Source organism: Thermobia domestica, chromosome 5 (genome assembly GCF_964235325.1).
Source record: "Thermobia domestica chromosome 5, izTheDome1.hap1.1, whole genome shotgun sequence".
Lineage (NCBI taxonomy): Eukaryota > Metazoa > Arthropoda > Insecta > Zygentoma > Lepismatidae > Thermobia > Thermobia domestica.
The window spans coordinates 120,696,726-120,717,051 of NC_137458.1; the positions used below are offsets into that span (position 1 = coordinate 120,696,726).

At 35.9% G+C, this 20,326-nt stretch overlaps 1 protein-coding gene across 2 annotated transcripts in view; it reads left to right on the top strand.

Moving 5' to 3' along the window:
* Positions 1-20,326, top strand: part of Delta (neurogenic locus protein delta) — a 430,997-nt gene that overhangs the window by 407,171 nt on the left and 3,500 nt on the right. For both annotated transcript variants that reach the window (XM_081759002.1, XM_081759001.1), the window contains exons 5-9: positions 10,634-10,691; positions 13,023-13,298; positions 16,489-16,549; positions 18,923-19,223; positions 19,677-19,890. In XM_081759002.1, coding sequence (XP_081615128.1) covers positions 10,634-10,691; positions 13,023-13,298; positions 16,489-16,549; positions 18,923-19,223; positions 19,677-19,890 — 910 coding nt within the window. The remainder of the gene's footprint in view (positions 1-10,633; positions 10,692-13,022; positions 13,299-16,488; positions 16,550-18,922; positions 19,224-19,676; positions 19,891-20,326) is intronic.

The following is a 20,326-nucleotide window of genomic DNA, read 5'->3' on the forward strand; positions in this document are numbered from 1 at the left end:
GATGAGCCGTGCTATCTGATTCTAGTAGATACATATTCTGGCAATTAACTTTTCTTTTATTCTTTCACATTATGCATTCGATACTGTAGAATATTGCGTGACCTTTATAGACAATACATATTGTAGATTAGTTTCATCGGTTGGAGGTTAATTTGAGAGCGTATGTGGTTAGCTCAACTACTGTTACCTTCTTTGATAATAAGTGCAGCATATGATTAAGTATAGTTACTTGTTTTCTCCATAATTCTTGCATATTTGTTGGTGGTTTTAGTTTTACTGAATTCTGGTTTGTTTCTTTGTAAATATAACAGTTGGTGGATGATCTGCTAACCTTTGTATCGCGAGCTCCCTCACGGCTATATGAATGGCGTGCGCACTTTTGGCGTGGGAGACCCGGGTTTGATTCCCGGCGGAAGCTCGTGTGGTTCGGATCTCATGTTAAGCTGTAGGTGCGCGTTTCATATGACTTGGCTGCTGAACGGAAAGCTAAACTCAAAAACCCAATTCAATTCAATTCTTATATCGCGTACTACCTCTTCTTAGAATGCTCCTGTGTTTCGGTTGAAGCAGAGTCTCTTGGCACGTGAGACGTGCAAGTTTGGTCCTAGTGAAGGGTTCACCACATAGATCAGTAATCCTGGCCATTGATAGTTGCTATTATCCGTTATTTGGAGCCTTGTTTCTGAAGTTTTGTTTTAGGATTTAGGTGTATATTCTACCGTATTATATACGTTTACCAGGATCATAGTCATTGCAGTAGGTGATTTTAAATTTCAGGCAAATAAGGTACGCGTATAGTGTTAATTCTTTTCGATTTTTCGTATTTTTACTTTTATCGGGTCTTATTTTTCCTGAATTACATTTGCTTTACGTGCCCCATGTATGCTTTAGGGTTGCACGCACAGTTGTGATTTTATAGATGAACCAGTGGAATACGAAGGTGCTCTTTATTTGTTATCGCGACTTCATTTGATATACATATTAGTACGTGATAATTATTTCTTAATGAAATGGAGATCTAAAACATAGTTTTATTATGGAGTGGGATCATGATATATCAGAGATTTTGGGTCGATATCACATTTAGATTGAATTCTGATTTTACTGTTTTCATCATTAGAGAATCTTAGGATAACAGTTACTTTTGATGGAGAGAAAATATCTGATGCGTCAATTGTTGGGTCCTGTTCTTCGTTTCATTGTTGTTAAGCATCATCACAAATAATTATATTGACAATCTTCAATGAAAACGGCAGGGAGCTTCGTGGGGTGTCGGCTGTAAATAGTAATAAATGACAAGCACGGATTTTTCTTCGTTTTGTTACGTTGTATTGTGTGTCTAGTAGCTGTATTTCTTTCTTTTTCTCTCTCTCTCTCCTGAATGCTCTTGTTCAGTAGCAGAGAATACTTTACCTACCTGTATCTATTTCCCAAAGTGGCCATAAACTAGTAAATACCATCGACTACCGATCATTACAAGGAAATGACAAGGAGGGAGGGAGAAAGAAGATAACTTTTAAAAGTAAATTAGTGTCTTCCATTAACAAAGGCAATTGGAATTCTTGCCCGTGAGAGCGCGAAGGAAAATGGCCTCGCTGTTAAAATAACCCGTGACAGTTCTACCGTCACAAAAATGTTCGAGTCAATTCCCTCAAGACGTTCTCCCTCTCTTCTCTTCGTGCTTTCAAGGCAGAAGATACTTTTTTTTTTTTATTATCATTATTATTTTGTTCAAGAAGAAGGACATTGCTAATTCAATTGTTCCGCACCTTAGCTCGTCTTCAGTAGTTTTATACTTTATATATATATATAACTAACCTATCATAAATCAATGGATTACTAGAAAAGCCAATCATAGCGTTTAAGCATGTTTTTATGGATGTCCGAGGCACCACGGTCACTTCGTTCTTGGGTTTTCTTTTCAGTCCACGGCCCGTGAAATCGAACGTAATGGAGTTATTAGTATTGACATGATGGCTATAAAGTAGTTTTAGTAGCTCCTGTAAGTTTTTATTGGCGTTATTTACTTTTGAAAGTTGTCATCACGTACTGGACTCCAGCAGAGTTACTTTATATGTGTTAGGACATTTTCTCAGGTGTCGTGCTGTTTTTGTACTACCTGTACGAAAAGTGGAGAAGCTATGAAGAATAGATGTGTACAGAGTTGTTGACCTGTTAGCAAGCAATTTCTTGTTAACATGCTTTTCTTCAATGAGTCTAGACCCTAATTCGGTATTTCGGTGCCTCAATTAGGGGTTCCCTCCAGCGACAATTTGCGTTTCTGTTATATGTAAACGGTAGGATTCTTTCCTCTGAAGAGCTCCTTCGTGGTTATATGGTACGTACCGAGCTTCATTGCGGAAGACCCGGTTTGAATCCCGGGAAGAGTATAGGTCCGTATCTCATAACCTCAGCTCTGAAATGTACGTTCGACTCCAGACCGACCAACAATATTTTCTTTTAAACATTTTATTATGTTATTTTGTGTTTACTTAAATTGCATTACGACGTTTCCGTAGTGGAGTAGCTTGTATGCGTACTTGGACCATTAAGTTTCGGGTTCGATCACTGCTGGGAGCATATGGGTCGAAGTCGCTTAGGTCCAGGTTTCATGTGCCGGTAATCTTAATGTTTGCTGAAGGACACGTAACTTCTTTCGAGGAAAACAAATTTCATTCAAGGAGTAATGTAGTAACAAAAGTCTGTGGATAATCATGTTGTTAACCACTCTTTTCGCTGGTATAGTGACTAGCGCATGCAGTTGTGGTACACGTCGTCCCGGGTTTGATTCTTAGTGAGAGGGCACCGAAATTTACCTGTTATGGTGGTTCGGATTCCAACGTAAAGTCCAAATCCATGTTTTGTATAGCCCTAATGCTGAAAGGAACCCTAAATTCTAATCCAATCAAATTGCTATATACCATGTAAATTGTCACTTGGAATAGCACAATTGGACTTTTATCCAGAAATTGTTGTCTTATTTTTTTACTATCTATTTTTTGCACTATCTGCCATCTAGCACTTATATAAAGTTTTTCATCTCGTTGCGTTAATAATGTGGACATATCTTGAGAGACGCTGACATGAAAAGGAAGTTGCGCTTATAAAAGTATGGCAACGTTGGTCTTTCTCTTGAGGACCATATCTATGGTGTGATGTGATGTGTACATCAGTTAAGTGCTATTCCAAAGTCGTTTCATTGAATGGGACTTCAGTAGAATCATAACGACTTGGTAGGCTCTTGGCAGTCTGTCAGTGGGTGACTGATTGTCGACAAAAGTCGGACCATCAAGTACACGATGTCATCACTCACTACACGAGGATAGATATTACTGTGATAGATCCCTTTTTATTTTTTCACAAGCTTCATTTATGTTTTCGAATCGGTATAGGCCTATAAGGATTTGCGTTAGAGTAGAATATACATTTTAATTTTTTTTTTTTTTTTTAAGTTATTACATATATTTTTATTACGCTTGATTAAATTTTCTGGGAACTTTTGAATTATCGAGGCTTTTCGGTGTGACTTTGGGTGTTTAAATCTAAGAGACTTTTCGTTATAGATTGACTGGCTTCCTGAGAGCGTAGCCAGGTGTTTCCGGTTGGCGTTTAGTCCCTGTGATGTGTATAGCAATAGTGTGCTGCCATCTTGTGGTGGTTTCGAGAAACTTTTCTTGCGTTGAAATAGGTAATTGGGAATGACTTTGAGGAGCATTTTGTTTAAAATTATTTTTCCTTATCATTTCGATTGATACAATTGCATTTTGGCCTGGGGGACGTTCATTTTGTTTCCGAGGTTTTATGTTAGCTGAAAGTAATCATAGGAATTTATTGGTATTCGTGCTAACTTAGGAAGCTTTCTACAATAAAACATGGCATGTTTCTTTTCAAATTAGGGAAGTTTGTTGATGGATTGTTTGGAGTCCGTTGTTTATTGATAATATATCGGTCAATTGGTCATAAATTTGCAATAATATTCTTTTATCGGGTTACGTTAGTTGGTAAGGAAGTGTGGTTAATGTAAAGGACAGGAGAGCAATCGGCGTGTTCCGGTGTTCGTTGTCCCGGGTGGACACACAATTTTTATTGTCTCAGTGTCAAAGGTGTCCAGACTCGGGACCCCGGCTGAGCAACTTCAGGCGCTATAAGTACTCCTACAAAAGAATGGAAGCCACATTGAAGATAGCGTATCTGAGCTCAGTCAGGTTAATGAATGCGAGATGGAGTTTGCACAAGCCTTATTGCGGAGCCTGATTCAGATTAGCGTGACCCTGGACCGAGTAAGCCTCAGTAATGAAATGTCCGTCTTTACTCAGCATCCTGATACGCGTCAAAAGTGAGGGGGAGGGGAAAGATAGTGGAAGGTTAAGGGATATATAATCCGAAATAGCGATGATGTAGAATCAATCTGTTATCTGTAAGATCATCTGGCAAACAAGATGTATATATGACGTACCGGACCACTTTGTGAGCTTATAATATTATGCATTGAGCTGAGATGGAATAATTCATCTTCGCTAGTTTGTCCTGATTTTATACTTGGATTTTTAGTAAGAAACTGTGTTATGACATGAATATGAATAGAAACTAAAACTGTAACTTGATCCATACGTGATAGTTGCTTGAAAGTCGACGCGTAGATATTGTTCTCATCATTGGGATTAATACAGATTAAATGTGGGCCAATGGGTTTGGGGGATCACCTAACAAGTAGGAAGTCAATTTGTTACAAAGGAAGGTCGATTAGAGAGCAGAGGAAGAGAACGGGAGGTTTAAAATAACGAGGAATTAGTTGGTTGGAAAGACTGGTATTGTTTCCGCTGCTTTGGATGTACCATTTTCGGGATGTAGGCGGAGAGAGGAGAGGAGTGAGATGCTGAGCGGACTGACCCCTTCCCCGTGTATAGTGGGTTAGATGCCAAGTGGAACTAGTCAGTCCCCGAGGTCGGTCGCATTGCAGTCGCGTTCTAGCCACTTTACTGCATAGGATATTGACCTTCGACAAGTTATTTACTCGTGGGAAAAACGTTATAGAAGCGCCCCCATGCTTGCAAGGACGTAAATCAGTATAGCCTACGGGGAAACAGTTGTTTGTATGTCCTTTCGCTTTTGTTTTTATTTCTCCTTTCGACTTCTCTTCGTCATTTGCATTCATTGAACTTATATTTTTGTCTTTTCTTTTTTCGTATATTGTTTAATCATGCAGAAAGAAATGACTAATTGGTGATGGTTGTATTAGTGTCTAGAGAGAGAGGTAAGGGATCCTTTGTCGTTAAGTCCTTGCTTTTATACTGTACATCTTACATTTGTCGATATAGTATTCAAATAACTGGCTAAGAAAATAGAAGCCGCGAGGAAGCGGAAATGGTCTGAGAAATCCACGTATGTTTGTTCCATCATTGTTACCTACGTTGCATGACTCCAGGTTGGGCTTGCGATTCTGTATCGCGGTGGATTTGATTTCCTTGTGCTCTGAGCTCCCCATATATTCCATCAGACGAAAAACTTGTCCACATTTTTTAAACATACTTGGAAAGACTTCCGCTATGCAGATAATGTATTTCACTTGTATTCAGTTTTGGTCGTTTTTCGGTTTTGATTCTGAAAATAACGAGTTATTAGGAGACTTCGTGAACTTGGAGATATCAGTAAGTAAAGGACTGATGAGTCTTTTTCTCAAGTTTTTAATTTCGGATATGGCCAGTGTTACATTTTTTAAACGTGCATATATAATTATGCTCATATAAGCAAAAGGAACCAGGTGTCTGGATGATTTCCTATTTAAAGCCGTTTGACCTGATTGTGTGTGTGTGTTGTCGTTGATGTAATGTACGTAGACATAGATAATGATCCCATTCTTTAAATTACTTTGTTCCTTCTCTGTTTTTGTTTATTTGTTGAACCGAACCTTCCATTATGCACTGACCTAGCCCAAGTATGCCAGGGGCGAAAGCATTACGAGCGGACCACTTTCTCAGGTTCACTTTGGTTTGGTGTTTTTGTCAGACAATGTTGCAGTCGCTTCATCCTTTTGTGGAAGTTAAGAATGTTATTCGTTAATTGAAGAGACTTATGAGATCTTTTAATGATGTATTCGCATGGTTGGCTGTTTTCAGAATATTTATTAATTGAGAGATTAGATCTTGTTAGCTTTATTGTCAGAGTGTCACATTTGTGCAGGGTGTTATCTTTCCTGATGTACGCTATATATTGTGTGTGGATAATATAGCCTAGTGATTTTAATGCTTGTGGCATGCTCTGGTACCGGCATTCAACACACGTTTCAGCAGAAGTAGACCGTGTTCGGGAAATTGCATTCCACACTTTTTTTTTTTTTTAATGTAAGATTATTTTGAGCTAATTTACCTGTATGCCGTACAATGTAAATCCACGGGGTTTTCGTAGCGAGTATTATTATTTTGCAGTAGCATATAGGGTAGGATTTTTATCCGAATTTACGTAAGTTCAGCAGCATGGTAACAGTTTGAATATTGACATTTTTAGATGTAGAATCCATCGCTAATTTATTAACGCATGATTCTTTTTCGTGAGCTCTCTTGCGGGAATGCCATTAGTTATGTTTTAGTAATGGGGACGAACAGACTATTGCTATGTTCTCCGAACTAGGGATGATCACATTTTTTTTTTTTTTTTCGAAAAACGAAGAAATTACGAAAAGCGATTTTTTTTTTTTTTTTTTTTTTCGGAGAACGGAAGATTTTTCCTACTCCAAACCGCGACCAGGGCTTGGAGCTTGGATTTCAATGCAGTTTACGATTGTAGCAACGATCCAACAGTATGAGCCGTTCCCCATCAGATTCTCCTCGCTTCTAAGGGATGCTGGACTATAGGACCACCAACCGGTCCTGGGGGTTGTTTGAATTTCTCATTATATTGCAGGCCTTGTCGGTGCTGACAAAAAAATATTCATAAGTTCTTGTTATTGATTGCTCTACAAGTTCAAGGTGGCGCTAGAAACTAGCCTTCTAATTTTCCTGGGAGGCTTTCTTGATTCATTAAAAAAAAAAAAATCATTTCCAATCCCGTTTCATATGGAATTCGCGCCGAACTGCCAGAAAATTTGTCTGGGGGGCCATGAAATCTATAGAAGATATCATTGTTTAATGTTAGGCTAATGGAAATGTGACATAGAAAACTGTACATATCTTTGGCTGTTGACTGATAATTTCGGATATAGTGAAAAGGCAGGCAAACAGAAGGAAAGTAATTTGTTATATTGTTATTGTCAACTTATGGCTATGTTAATAAAATCAGCAACTTTGTTTACTAAGGAAGGCTGATTTGTAGTACTGTTTTTGCATATGGTGCTACTAATTTAAAACAAAAAGAAAAAAAAGTGCTGAAAGTAGTCTTGCAAAAAGAAAACAAGAAAATGTATAATATGCATTCGTAAGCCTTCTACGTATGCCTTATGTATTTTTTATTGATAAGGTGGCTAATCGCTATGAATGAAATATTACACGTAAAAGTAAAGGAATATAAAATTCGTAGATTAAGTCAAGTGTTCCTTTATGTGACCCATAAATATCGTAAAAAGACATTGAAGAAACCAATCGCTTGTTACGTTTTTCTTCTTTCTTAAAAAAAAAAAAAAGTATAGAAATGTTATTAATACATTCAGTTGTATTGCCTATTCAACACGCACATAAACCTGTTACTCGATTCTACGCGTACTATTTCTCATATTGTCGGCAATGGTCCGTTGATTATCGGTTTTATATATAACTTGAGAGCAACAGCATGAAGTGTGGAATTAAATTTTCTCTCTGCTATATTCTAAACCTAAAAGGTGTGGACATTTATTGACTTGTGCAACTGTTTAATCATTTGGTTTCTTGTGTAAAATTATATATATATATATATATATATATATATATATATATATATATATATATATATATATATATATATATATATATATATATATATATATATATATATATATATATATATATATTGCAACATTTTCTCAATACACAATGTGTGTATTTTTGTTTCAAATATTGTTTTGATTTTAGGCTAAATTTCTAAGGTTCTTAGTTTTATTATGGATATACTTTAATTTCGTATTGATGAGTCATTAGACACGGAACAAGAAGTTGCAACTAGGTTTACAAGTCACAAGGATTTCTTTTTCTATCACATCAGCTGATATTTGATGTAGTGCAAGTATTTAACTTACTATCGTGATGGTTATGAATTGTGTTATTTTTCTGTTAAAAGGGGGACTACTGCTTCGGCGTATACTTTGGATATTTGAATTGGGAAGATATGACACCTTACTTCTAGGAATTGAAAGAACTTGTCAACGACCGTAGTTTCAGGTTGTGGTTCAAAAGTGTTCTATGGGGCCTGCCCCCCCCCCTCCCCTCCTAGTTATGTCTATACTTGAGTGCTCCAAGATTGACTAGGAATTTAGTGTGTTCATCGCAATGCTATTTCACGACAGCCGCTCTAACTTTTCCCTAGTTTTGCAAAGATTTTTTCCCTCTAATTAATGTAGCAGCATCCCACGACAGCTTTTCAAGTTAATAATTTATTATGACTGCACAAAACACATTTAATAACAAAATGTGCGATTTCTGTGTGCGTGTCTAGGATGGATGATAAACACCGTCCTTATTATTTCCTCCTTCTTGTTCCCTCAACCTATAATAATAATTGTGGTTTGCAACTAAATTGTAGACTTGGCAATTAGCCTAGGGCATTTTTTAAAACCCTGGTTCTCTCAAGTAAATTGTTTTAATATTACTGACATGTCAGATATTAAATTTGCAGATATGTGGTTTGTGTGGGGCATATATGTTTTTTTTTTTTTTTTATTACTAATAATTCATTGAAGAAAAAGATTTCAACGTTGTTATTTAGTAATTATGATTCAGTACAGACGACTTTAAATGCCTGCAAATTTGCAGAATCCTTTACGAAATCAAGTAATTAATGAAAATATGTTCGCGGCAAGTAGTTATCCTCTATGCGTTTCCGAATATACGGTTCTTACTTTGCAATCTTAAGTAAGACTTATCGTGGGTTAAGAGGAACGTTTCTCTAGCTTTGTTTGTTTGTAAAAGATGGCTCAGTGGTAGAGTAGTGTGAAGGGATGCCGGTTCGATCCTATTAATTTTGTTCTATTTATGTTTTATAGTAGCCGTCTTAACATACAGGACAAGATTTTGCACTCTGTAGTCATTCGCTAAAAGAAGTGTATTTTACATACAGACTGCGTAAAAGTTTTGGAACTAGTTCCTTTTATAGTAGACTGAGCAAGAGATTACAGACGCATGTTAGAAAGTTAAAATACAGCAGCCTCAATTTTCTTAAGCTAACACTCAGTTATTGGCATATCATCGGTTGTTCTTGGGCCTCTGGATTCACAGTGACGACGTCAATCACAGGTTATGATTTGAATTTTGTTTGTCGTGATTTTAGTGTTCGCCCTAGTTGATTATTTATCGTCTTGTTCGGCTTATAGGGCGGTATATGGGATTATTCTGTAAATCATTAGGTCCTTTAAAAACCTTAACATGATTTATACATAGATAATATATATAATTGGATTATTTATTCGGATTGAGCGACACAAGTGAATGCAGCATAGTGCATGATTCATATGATTAAGAACTTCAAATGGGCTAATTAATTTCTCTTATGTTTTGGTAGCGTGGGCTATATAGTTGTCTAGAGAACAAATAAGATTGATCAGTGTGTCAGACACGTGCTCTTTTATGTAAATACATATTGATTGGGTACCCTCTTGCGACCTTCTAAATAGAAGAGGTCAATTTATATTAGTATATGTTCTATAAACAGATCGATCTTCGATCTGGCAATATTGATTATTTATTTCACTATTATCTTACAAGTAGTGCGGGCGTAATTTTTAGGAATGTAGGAGACAAGGAACAATAGATAAAATTTGCTCCGACAGACGCATACTGTTTAGCCTCATAATTAATTTGTTTAACTCGATTTCCTCGAAATCTACACATGAGGTTTTACACTCACACATACATCTTTATTCAATCCAATGTATTCTATCGATCCATTGATGTCTCATCTTGGAACATTTTTTTTTTCGTTAAACGTTGATAATATTGTAGAAAATATGTTGTTTATCATTTATGCACTATGTATTGTCGATACACTACAATTGTGGGCTGGTTGCTTTAGCTGTTGTTTTATAAAGTGAAAAATTTCAGCAATAGTAATGTAAACGACATATTGCTTTCTGGAGTTGTTGTCTTTGTATTGTGGATGCATATACAAATATAAAGAGCATTACCTTGGTTTTATTTTTCAATCGATTCCTGTACGATATCTCCCGTACAATTTTTTAATCGTTTCCGAATTATCCCATTTTAATAACTTTCCTTCGATTTAAAGAAAGACGTGGTCTTTCTACTGAAAACCACTCCGTTGATGAATTTGTTTCGCTTTTTTTTCCTTTTTTCTTTTTCTTTTTTCTTTTTCTTTTTTTTTTTTTTTTTTTTTTTTTTATATAGTGGATTGGAGTCTTTGATATTTCTGCTGGTTGACTAGCTATACATTGTTTCTTTACTTTTGAATGACCTGTAATACTGTGTTGTAATTAGATATTCTTTTATTCTTTCAGGGTTGGTTTTCATTGATTATTGAAGCGTGGCATGAGTCAGACAGCACCAATACGTCAGGTAAGTAGCTTTTTCATAAGTTACGATTAGAGGCTGAATAAGTAAGCTAGCAGCATGTGTGTGTGCTGCAGATATGATTTTTTAAAAATATATTATCACCAATTATATCAAAAATATAATAAAAAATATAAAATTATCAAAAATAAAATATCAAATTTATATTATCAATTGATGGGTAACAGATAAGTGTTTTTAATTGCTTATACATATTTTTCATGTATGTCTTGTAGTTTTAAAATTCAGTTTTGGGGTGAACGGGGGGAGGGGGTCAATGTTTAAATGTTTTATTTACATGCCAAAGTGCTGTACTCTAATATAGGCCTTGTTAATCCCGAGTAACAATAATAATAATATCATTATCTGGCATAGTACAAAGAGCTACAGGGCAATAGCAGAGACGGTTCTAGAAGGGGAAACTGGGAAGGGGAGAATCCAGATTATGATAGGTATATCATGAGATTACTATAAAATTCCAAAAATATATACATAATAGCTTAAATTATTTTTGTCACTAAAAAACTGGTGTGCCCTAGGCTACCCCGGCCGAGATCCGCCACTGCGCAATAGTAGCGTCTCTCTTTCTATTTCTTTTTCCCGAAAGACAAATCTTTGAAGCTATACACAGTTTTCCTTGGGAAGCTTCTTTCCATCATTTTTTGAAATGATTTATTTAAGTCTTTCTTAAGTGGCAGGCAATACTTAAATAAAATGAAATATCATAATATTATGCAGAAATCGCAACAGTAACTTTTCCTTACTTCTCTTTTTAACTCAACTGATTTCACGGGTTGGAATTCTATTTAGTTACGGCCCATTTTAAACTCCGGGAGAAAGACGATTGTGTTTATATTGTACTTTCATCCATTAAAGTAAGAAAGTATTATTATTGTTGTTTACTTATAAGAATGTGAGACACACAGAGACATCGGGAATTTAATTATTTAATGTAAAAAAAAATTAAATCCAAGAACTTTCGCTAAATTGTATAATAAGTTTTTTTTTTTAATGTACTGAAGAAGCACTTTTTTTTTGTTAGTATTATACAGTACAGTAACTGGAATGCGGTTTTGCTTTTAATTTAAAACGGAATTTTGTGAGAGATTTTTTCACTTCTTTCAAACGTAAATCTTTTCGAAAACACAAACACCGGATATGCCATAACTTCTCTTTCGGAGATAACATTTCATTTTCTCAGCGTGGGTTGAAATTATGATAGCTTGTGAGATTATTGTTACGGTCTAGCGTTTCTCACAAGGTGACAAGAGTCGGAAAATTTTGAGGGTATTGTTACTCTCTTTGGGTGTTTTTTCTGCGTTCCAGCTACTACTCACTGTATGAAGTTAAAAAAAAGCCTGTACATGTTTATTGTTTCTTCTTAAGTCTTTCACTGAACACTGAAGTTCAAGATTTTCTGTTATTGCAAATGTCGGAAATCTTTATTTCATCTTCAAAATATTTCTTGTTGAAGGTGTGACTTAAGACACACAAAAGGATTTTTTTTTTTAATGGCTTGGTACCACTGACTGTGATGGCGATGTGCAGCTTTGATTATACTTAGACACCCAGTTCGATTGCAAGTAGGGCTACAGTTTGTAGACGGTGTGTATGATTTTTACTGTTTGAATGGGGAAGCTTCTTGCATATGCTCACGTGTTCATTGTAACTTCCCAAGGTCAAAAGCTTGTTTTTAAAATGCCCCGTGGCTGTATTTCGCCTGAAGGTACAAATGGCCGCCGCCATCAACACTTGATGCACATAATGTGTAGCAAGCCAAGCCAGAGTATTCAGAATCGCAGCTGTTTTGTTCCTAATTTTGCCTTTCCTCTGCTCTTCATGAAAAGACGGTGTCGACGACTTACTTTTTTTTTTTTTTTTTTTTTTTTTGTCTGTGCCCCAAGGCAAGATGAACTCAAAAACAATATCATTCTGTTGCTTTTCATTTAGACGTACTTCAATGTTATATTTTGTCCTAATTAATGAAAGTATTGGTCCGACTTCAAATTGCTGGCTTTCTTTCTTGTTTACAATTGACAAAAGTTCACTTAGTATGCCCAGGATTTGCATGATCTTTTTCAAAGTAGCCTGCATGCAAGGTTAATTTTATGTTTGAAACGTGGGAATCAGTGCTTGTTCTCTGAAAAGAAAGAAAAAAAAAAACTATTGTCCATAAGCATAATTTGTTTGCTGACTATTAAATTAAACCACAATATGTAGATATTGTTTACGCGAAATCCGTGAGAACTTGGTGTTACTGTTAGGGAGTAAATTTTGAAATTTATATTATTCTTGAGATAGTTTCTAATTTGTGTATTTTATTTGTTTTTTTCGCAGGTAGCAGAGTTGTGATAGCAAGGTTTACGATGCAAGATAAGCTGGACGTAAATGAGACATGGACTTCTCGTGAATTTAGATCTGACCCCATGGACAGGGATAGTACAATGCTGAAGGTGGACTTTAGGGTTCGCTGTTTGGAGTTTTATTATGGACCAGGCTGTACAAAGCTTTGTCGACCACGAAATGACACATTCGGGCACTATAATTGTTCTTCCACGGGCGATGTTGTATGTCACGAGGGCTGGCAGAATGAATCTTCTTATTGTCTCATAGGTAAGTACACTGGGAGAGAAGGCGAATGCACTTTTTGTTCCGATATTATCTATATTCCTTGATGAATACCATCCTTTTATGCGTTATCTTTTGTGTGTGCATGGGAAAATTTACTGTTTGCTAGTATGCCTCTGTATGTGGAGTTATCTCGAAGACTTTGGAACTTTTTTCGTCTCCAGTTTCATATTCAAATCCCATTTCTTTTTCTCGTATCTTTTTTCTCCGAAAAAAGAACTGTTAATAAAATTGTACTAGCAACTGTGCTCGTCTACAATATTACTCTTACGACCACCCATTTTTCGCCTTATCTACATATTAGAGCCTTTAACAACCATTTTTGATCTTGCTTATAAGCTATTGGGAATTAAATTATGAGAGTCTCAAAAGCGATTGGTAAGATGATACCTTTTAAAATGTTCACGACTACTTTCTTCTATTTCGATACAGTAGGCATACAATAACAGTTAAAGATGGTTCGGTTATAATGTATAAAGCTATTCGGTGTATGTGTTAACAAGCTACTTTAATCGAAAGCAACTGTCACATTAGTAATGAACAAAAAAATTCCGTTAGGGACAATCATTTTCTCGTTAATCATAATTTTTCTACTTTTCCGTTTAGTAATACGAATGAACAGGCTCTTTGGATATAATAACAGTTACCTGTTCCGACAGGTTGTTCGAAAGCATTTTTCACCGTGTTCCTTAAAGTTTTACCTTGTAGAAATTTCCCTTTCATAATGGTGGAAGTACGTGCAAAATCTATTGTATCTCTAGTACAACACAACATGTCATACAGCGCGTTGAGATGCGCAGCTAATGAAGATAACTGACTCCGCCTTGTAATGGTTGGGGAACTGGAGCGGAATTCTTTCCGGGTGTCTTGCATTTTCTTTTCAAGTCTTTTTGAAAAGAGGGTAATAAACAAGTCAAAGTATTTCGATGGTTCCCTGGGAATGCTGTGCAAATGTTTTTCCCTAGAACAAACCATGACCACCAAGGCAGTATGACCATTAAAATATAGCGAGACAATGACGATAGATAGCAAAATCACCGGTCTTTTTATTTATTTATTTTTGCGAGGAATAGCTCTTCACATTACCTGCAAGGATGATTAGAGTAACGAATTTCTGAGGACATGTCCCGTTAAAATCAGTCCAAATATATTTCGACTTTGTTGTAAATACCTAATAGTTGAGCGTTCTTTTGTAACGCGTAGTCTGGGTTCGATTTCTGCCTCTAAACGAAATTACAGTTGTTGCTAAATAACTTTGAATTTAAAGTGTACGCAGCGCGTTGCTTTGTTTTGTAGGCCATATGTTCGCGGAAGATAAGGCCTGTTTTTCTCGTATACTGCAAATTCTGGTCTTGCTTTTTTATTTATTTATTTTACGGATTACATTTAAAGACGGAACGAGGAATCGCTTATTAGTATCACCATAAATGTTCATCACTTACCAGTGACATTTGAAATAGCTAGTATGAGCTCTTTGTTGCATCGGAGGCCACGTTTTTGGAGAGAACGCGTAGGATGGATGGACGTGTTGACTTTTTTTCCTTTTAATTTCTTTTCTCTCTTTTTTTTAATACCTTAGTCAAGAGCCAGTTTTCTCTTATCCGAATCCTACCTGAATGGCGTTCCCACGCTCTTCAGTGCTCGTTCCTGGGCCTTACTCGAGTATGTCCACAGCCCTTCAAAAGGCATACATAATAACTTCTCAGGTGTGAGGGTCGTCGTAATCTTCCTTTTTTTTTCTTTCTTTCTTCACTTTGCCGTTAGTGGTGTTTGTCCATGAGATCACACACAATGTGTTCCCTGTATACATAGTTAACCGGAGTTTTTTTTCCTTTAAAGTATTATGTTTGTTTTGGCACGTTGATTATCTTAGTTGTTTTGACATACGGTGGAAAAAAAAAATACAGACATGCTTAAACATGTTTATTACAAGAAGCTTACAGACAAAAGAGAAGAATCGGAATCTCTCTTTGCATCTCTTATTGATACTGTTTGTATTAGAATTAGCTCATAAGAGATCGTGTTAAAGGGCCTAACTGACCGAAACAGATGTTCATGTATTTGGTTTATTATATTTACCGTCCAAGGTTAATATTTCATTAAATATATTCAGAAAGGGATGTCTCATTTTTAAAAAAAAAATGATTTGTGTGTGTATATTTTCTATCAAAATGGTGCCTATTTAAGTGCAATAGTTCTATTCTAGTATGTAGGATGTAAAAATTCATTATAGCCTACTCGGTTTCTTTTTAGATATGTTTTATGTCTTACCTTTAAAATTTGTAAGGTAATAGTGGCTGGGTTTCAAATGTGAATCGAAGCCAGGACTGTTTATATACATACCAATACTACCAGGAACAGTGTATATATGCTTTTTAATAAATAAATAAATAAATTGGAAACTGGTGCAGAAATTCTACCAAATGTTTCTTGGGTTTTAAATTAGTGTCTGAGCTCAAAAGTACTAGCTAAAATGCATTTGTAATGCTGCTATGTTTACAGTAATTCTTGATAAATAAAACTTGATTAGGAGTTGAATGAATATAAAAATATAGGTTAAAAAAAGCCAGACGCTGTGCCGTGTTTGCCAATTTGGTGCCTACCGCTTCAAGGTACAGAGAAGCACCAGTTCGATTTGTTGTAACCACTTGTAATGCGGGACATTTTTTTTCCTATCCGCTTTCTTTCTTTGGGATATGAGCTCAATAATATATTATCATAAGATAGTGGGGGAAAGGGGTTGTTAAGTTAGCGTGGGGCGCGTGGCAGCTGACAATTGAGACGACGCCATCTGGGGGATTCATCGAAAACAATAGTAGCAGCTGCCCTTGTATTGATGTGCAACCAGCGAGCGCTTGGTTGTGGCTTGCTGCTGGCCTTTTGGCGTCCTATAGTATAGTGCTTATCCATGTGCAGCTGCTCTATATTCCCGCCAAGGTACGAACCCTGAGCCTTTTATAAAATGTTACGTATTTTATTTAATCTTAAATCAATTTATATCCGAGGTTCATATCCGGGATGTAATGGTAACAGTTCACGTTTTAAATACATTTTTTATTATACCCACTTTTTGTTCGTATTATTTTGTTACTTGAATACAAATAATGTTTATATAATAAGTGTATCTTTATTATTATTAAAACAATAGTAATAATACTTGTTTCTTCTTTCACAGCAAAATGTTTACCAGGGTGTCATCCAGAACATGGCTATTGCAGTGAGCCTAATGAATGCCGGTAAGTGTGCACTACAAATATTTATGTTTAATTAATTACTATTAAAATCCGGTTTATAATTTGACCGAGAGCCAAATTGCCTGGATGTGCGCGTTAGAAAGTAAGAAATTGCTAAGGACAATCCTCTGTTGCCAAACTTAAAAGATGTTAGGGAAAAGTAGTACGGTTAGTTTTCTGACACAACCAGTTCGATGGTTTAGTTACACGATATTTATGAAATATATTAGCTCATTGAATTTTATTTTTATTTTTTTTAAATTCCACATCAGTGCATTAATCTGACAAAAACTTCCGCGTCTTTGTTGCGTAAGGAAATTATCTTAATATTCTCTTTCTCTTTATACTGTGTAACATAGTAACCGTGGGAAAATTTTTTCAAGGAAAACAACAGGGAATCGAACTGAAGACTTGTAATAGTTTTGCATGTTAACGACGTTATATTTTTATGTGGTAGTTAAAGTTCTTACATCAGGATCTGGAACACTGTAATCGTGGCTTCAAGAAACCATTGTGGCGAATGTTGAGTTGTCATAAAGTAGTGCAAGTTGTTCTGTGATTGTTATATAGCCAACTTATATGTACGTGGACGAGAGGAAAGGAGAGAGAGAGAGGGACGAAATGTTTTTGCGAGGAGTAGTAGGGAGTATGTGACTGTCGGCGTTTTTCCACTTTAAATGTCCACCTTGACACGCATTTCTTATACCGTGGGAGACACCTAGGTAAGACGGCTTCCTAACTAGAGTGGATCGCCGTGTTTGTTGTGTGGGAAAGACTGGTTGGAAAAGGAGTCCTTGCTCAACTTAAGACATTCAACAGTTTTTGCTTCATTTTTGCGAAGTAACCAACAGGCAAATGAGTTAAAACTTTTATTCTGTCTAATGTGGTAATAGTGTTGTTCTTCCTAGTTGGACAAGACCAAGGTTGTTGTTTTCTGCGGTTGTTGATGTCACTCGCATCGAGGATAGCCATTCTGAGTATCTATATTTTTATATAGTGGCTCCATACTTTTGTATGAATTGTCATTGAAGCTTTTTTTTTTATCCTAAATCATTCCATATATATCTTGGAGCTAGATCTTGTTAAATTATGTGGCGCTGGAGCCCAAAATTGTCGCTCTTTGTGTTGATTTTATTTCACATTTTATTGGAGACTGCCCTTCGAATCAAGTTATGAACATCTGAATTATGAGATTTAATGGAAGCTCTGATTACTAAAACAAATACCACATATCCTAGCGTCTACAGCTGTATGGGATTCAACGGACAAGTGATAAATTATTGACAAATCATAACCGCACCAATTCCCAACAAAAGAAATATTTACTTTCAGAAATTGGGCTAGATAATGGGTATATAGGACAACTCACTTCGAATTCAAATAATCCTGCCGCGTCTGGGACAGTTTTTGCTATTATTTAACCTTTTTCCTACCAGAAAATTAACTCTTTTTGCGACAACATGCAATTTTCTCGTCTTTATTCCCATCATTGGAAAATTCTCAAGTCCAGAAAGAGATCACGTTTTCAGCTAACGAAAAAAGAAAAAAATCTACATCTCTTAGATGATGATTTCTGATAACAGGTGAGTAGTATATTTAGGAAAAAAAAAAAAAAGAAATGTGAAAAAGAATTTAATCTACGGTAGTTTATAATAAAATGAAGAAGGCAAAAGAGGAAGGAGGTGGTTATGCTTTGAACTAATCTCATCGTCTTCTGCTCTTTCATCTGCTGCTTTTCGAGTCACGACGTCACAATTTCTTCGTCTTCTTCAAACGCCTTTGGCTATTCTCAAGCAGTCCAGTCGGTCATTATTCGAGCCTTTTAGCAGTTACGGAGAAGAAAAGGTCACCATATCCTCTAACCCCGCCCACACTCGGGGGTCACCCATGAATATTCTAGTTACAGAAGCAAACACATCAACTACATACAAGACTTTAAATCATTATATATAAAAAAGAGTAGTTATTAATACTTCGAAAGAAATTTTAACGTGGCAATTTAGATACAAAAAGTAGCCTATCAACGGAAATAGCATCAAACTAAATTGTAATTATTCTGAAGAAATGATAGTAATCAGAATTAGATTAAGTAAGCTGATTAGGCTCTGATGAAGGGCACGGTGGTTCAATGGTAGAGTGCTCACCTCTGATGGGAAATATCCTTAGCTCGATCCCATGCCTTGAGAATTTGTGAACCTTTTCGTGTTCTGAATATTCCCATTCCCTTTTCCCTGTCATTCCACCAATATCATCATCATCACAAACACCTACTGTAATAGTTTTAAGGACAGAACCATAGAACTTATTGCTATTATTGTTGTTATTATTGCGTAATTATAAAATCATTGAAATATTTTGTTCTTTGTCTCTTTGCAGATGCCACAATGGGTGGAAAGGGCCTCTCTGCGACCAGTGTGAAAGATACCCAGGTTGTTTGCATGGAACTTGCAACAAATCTTGGGAATGCAATTGCCTAGAAGGATGGGGTGGTCTTTTCTGTAACCAAGATCTCAACTATTGCACCCATAATAAACCATGCCTAAATGGAGGTACATGCTTTAATACTGGTCAAGGATCTTACACATGCCAATGTCCCGAAGGTTTTACAGGAAAAGATTGTGAAAAGAAGACGGACAATTGTGGACACCTTCCATGCAGAAATGGTGGCACTTGTTTTGTAAGTATATTTTTATTTATTTTTGTTTGTTCGTAGTTGAGAAGGATAATCGCCTTGCATTCCATGATTTTTAACAGTTATTTTCTTATTAACATCAACGTAAATTTGAGGAAAGAGTTCAGTTCAAATTTTGATTTTACGATCATTATGTGAATTAAATGTGTTAGGGCCTCATGCAGAATTTCACCAACGGAGGAAAAGGGGACTTCAAACATTGAATTTCATGTCCTTGCCTTTTCGTAATCTTAGTATAGTAAATATTTATTTTTGCATAATCTTAACCCCCCTCCTTGCATATATTACTGAAGTAAATAAACAAATTCCTTTACTTCATATGAGAATTCATTCAGTTGTAGAAAAGTTGAATCTCGGTTACTTACATTGTCCTGTTTTAATTACATTATCATATAAGACATTGAGTTAATTTTGTTTTTGTCCTTTTTCTAATTCCAGAATGAAAGTGGGACTTTCCAGTGCCTCTGTCCTTTAGGATGGCGTGGATCACATTGTGAATTTTCTGATCAAACTTGTAACGATGCTCCGTGTCTGAATGGAGGAACTTGTTTGGATCAGCGACGAAGCTATCGGTGTTTATGCCCTCCGGATTTTGAAGGACTTAACTGCGAACGTCGTATAAATGACTGTGAACCAAATCCTTGTTTAAATGGTAAGTAAATTTCCATTCTTGTTGAAAGAAATTTCTTGTAACTTCAATTTCATATAAAGATTTGTACATTTGTAAAAGAAAAGTACTTGAATATAAAGTCAGTATCTATTACACATATATATTACAGTTAAACTTTTGTCATGCTAAAATAGAGTAAAAGTATTACTTTCAAATGATTTAAAGCCGGAAGTTCAATGCTAGTTGTTTGAAAGTAAATTCAGTGTAATTTGCTGAAGAATACGAGAATCACGTACTTGCAAAACTCATCCATGTAGAAGACCTTTCTGCTAAAAGAAAGTATTTTCCTCTTTTGAATCACTTAAAAACATAGTTTTCCCGAAAGCATGTCCTTTTTTTTTTCTGTTCTAATCCGCTTTTCTGGACATCGCTGTGGCTAATTCATCTTAATTTTTCTTTGTATTTAGTTGTATTTACC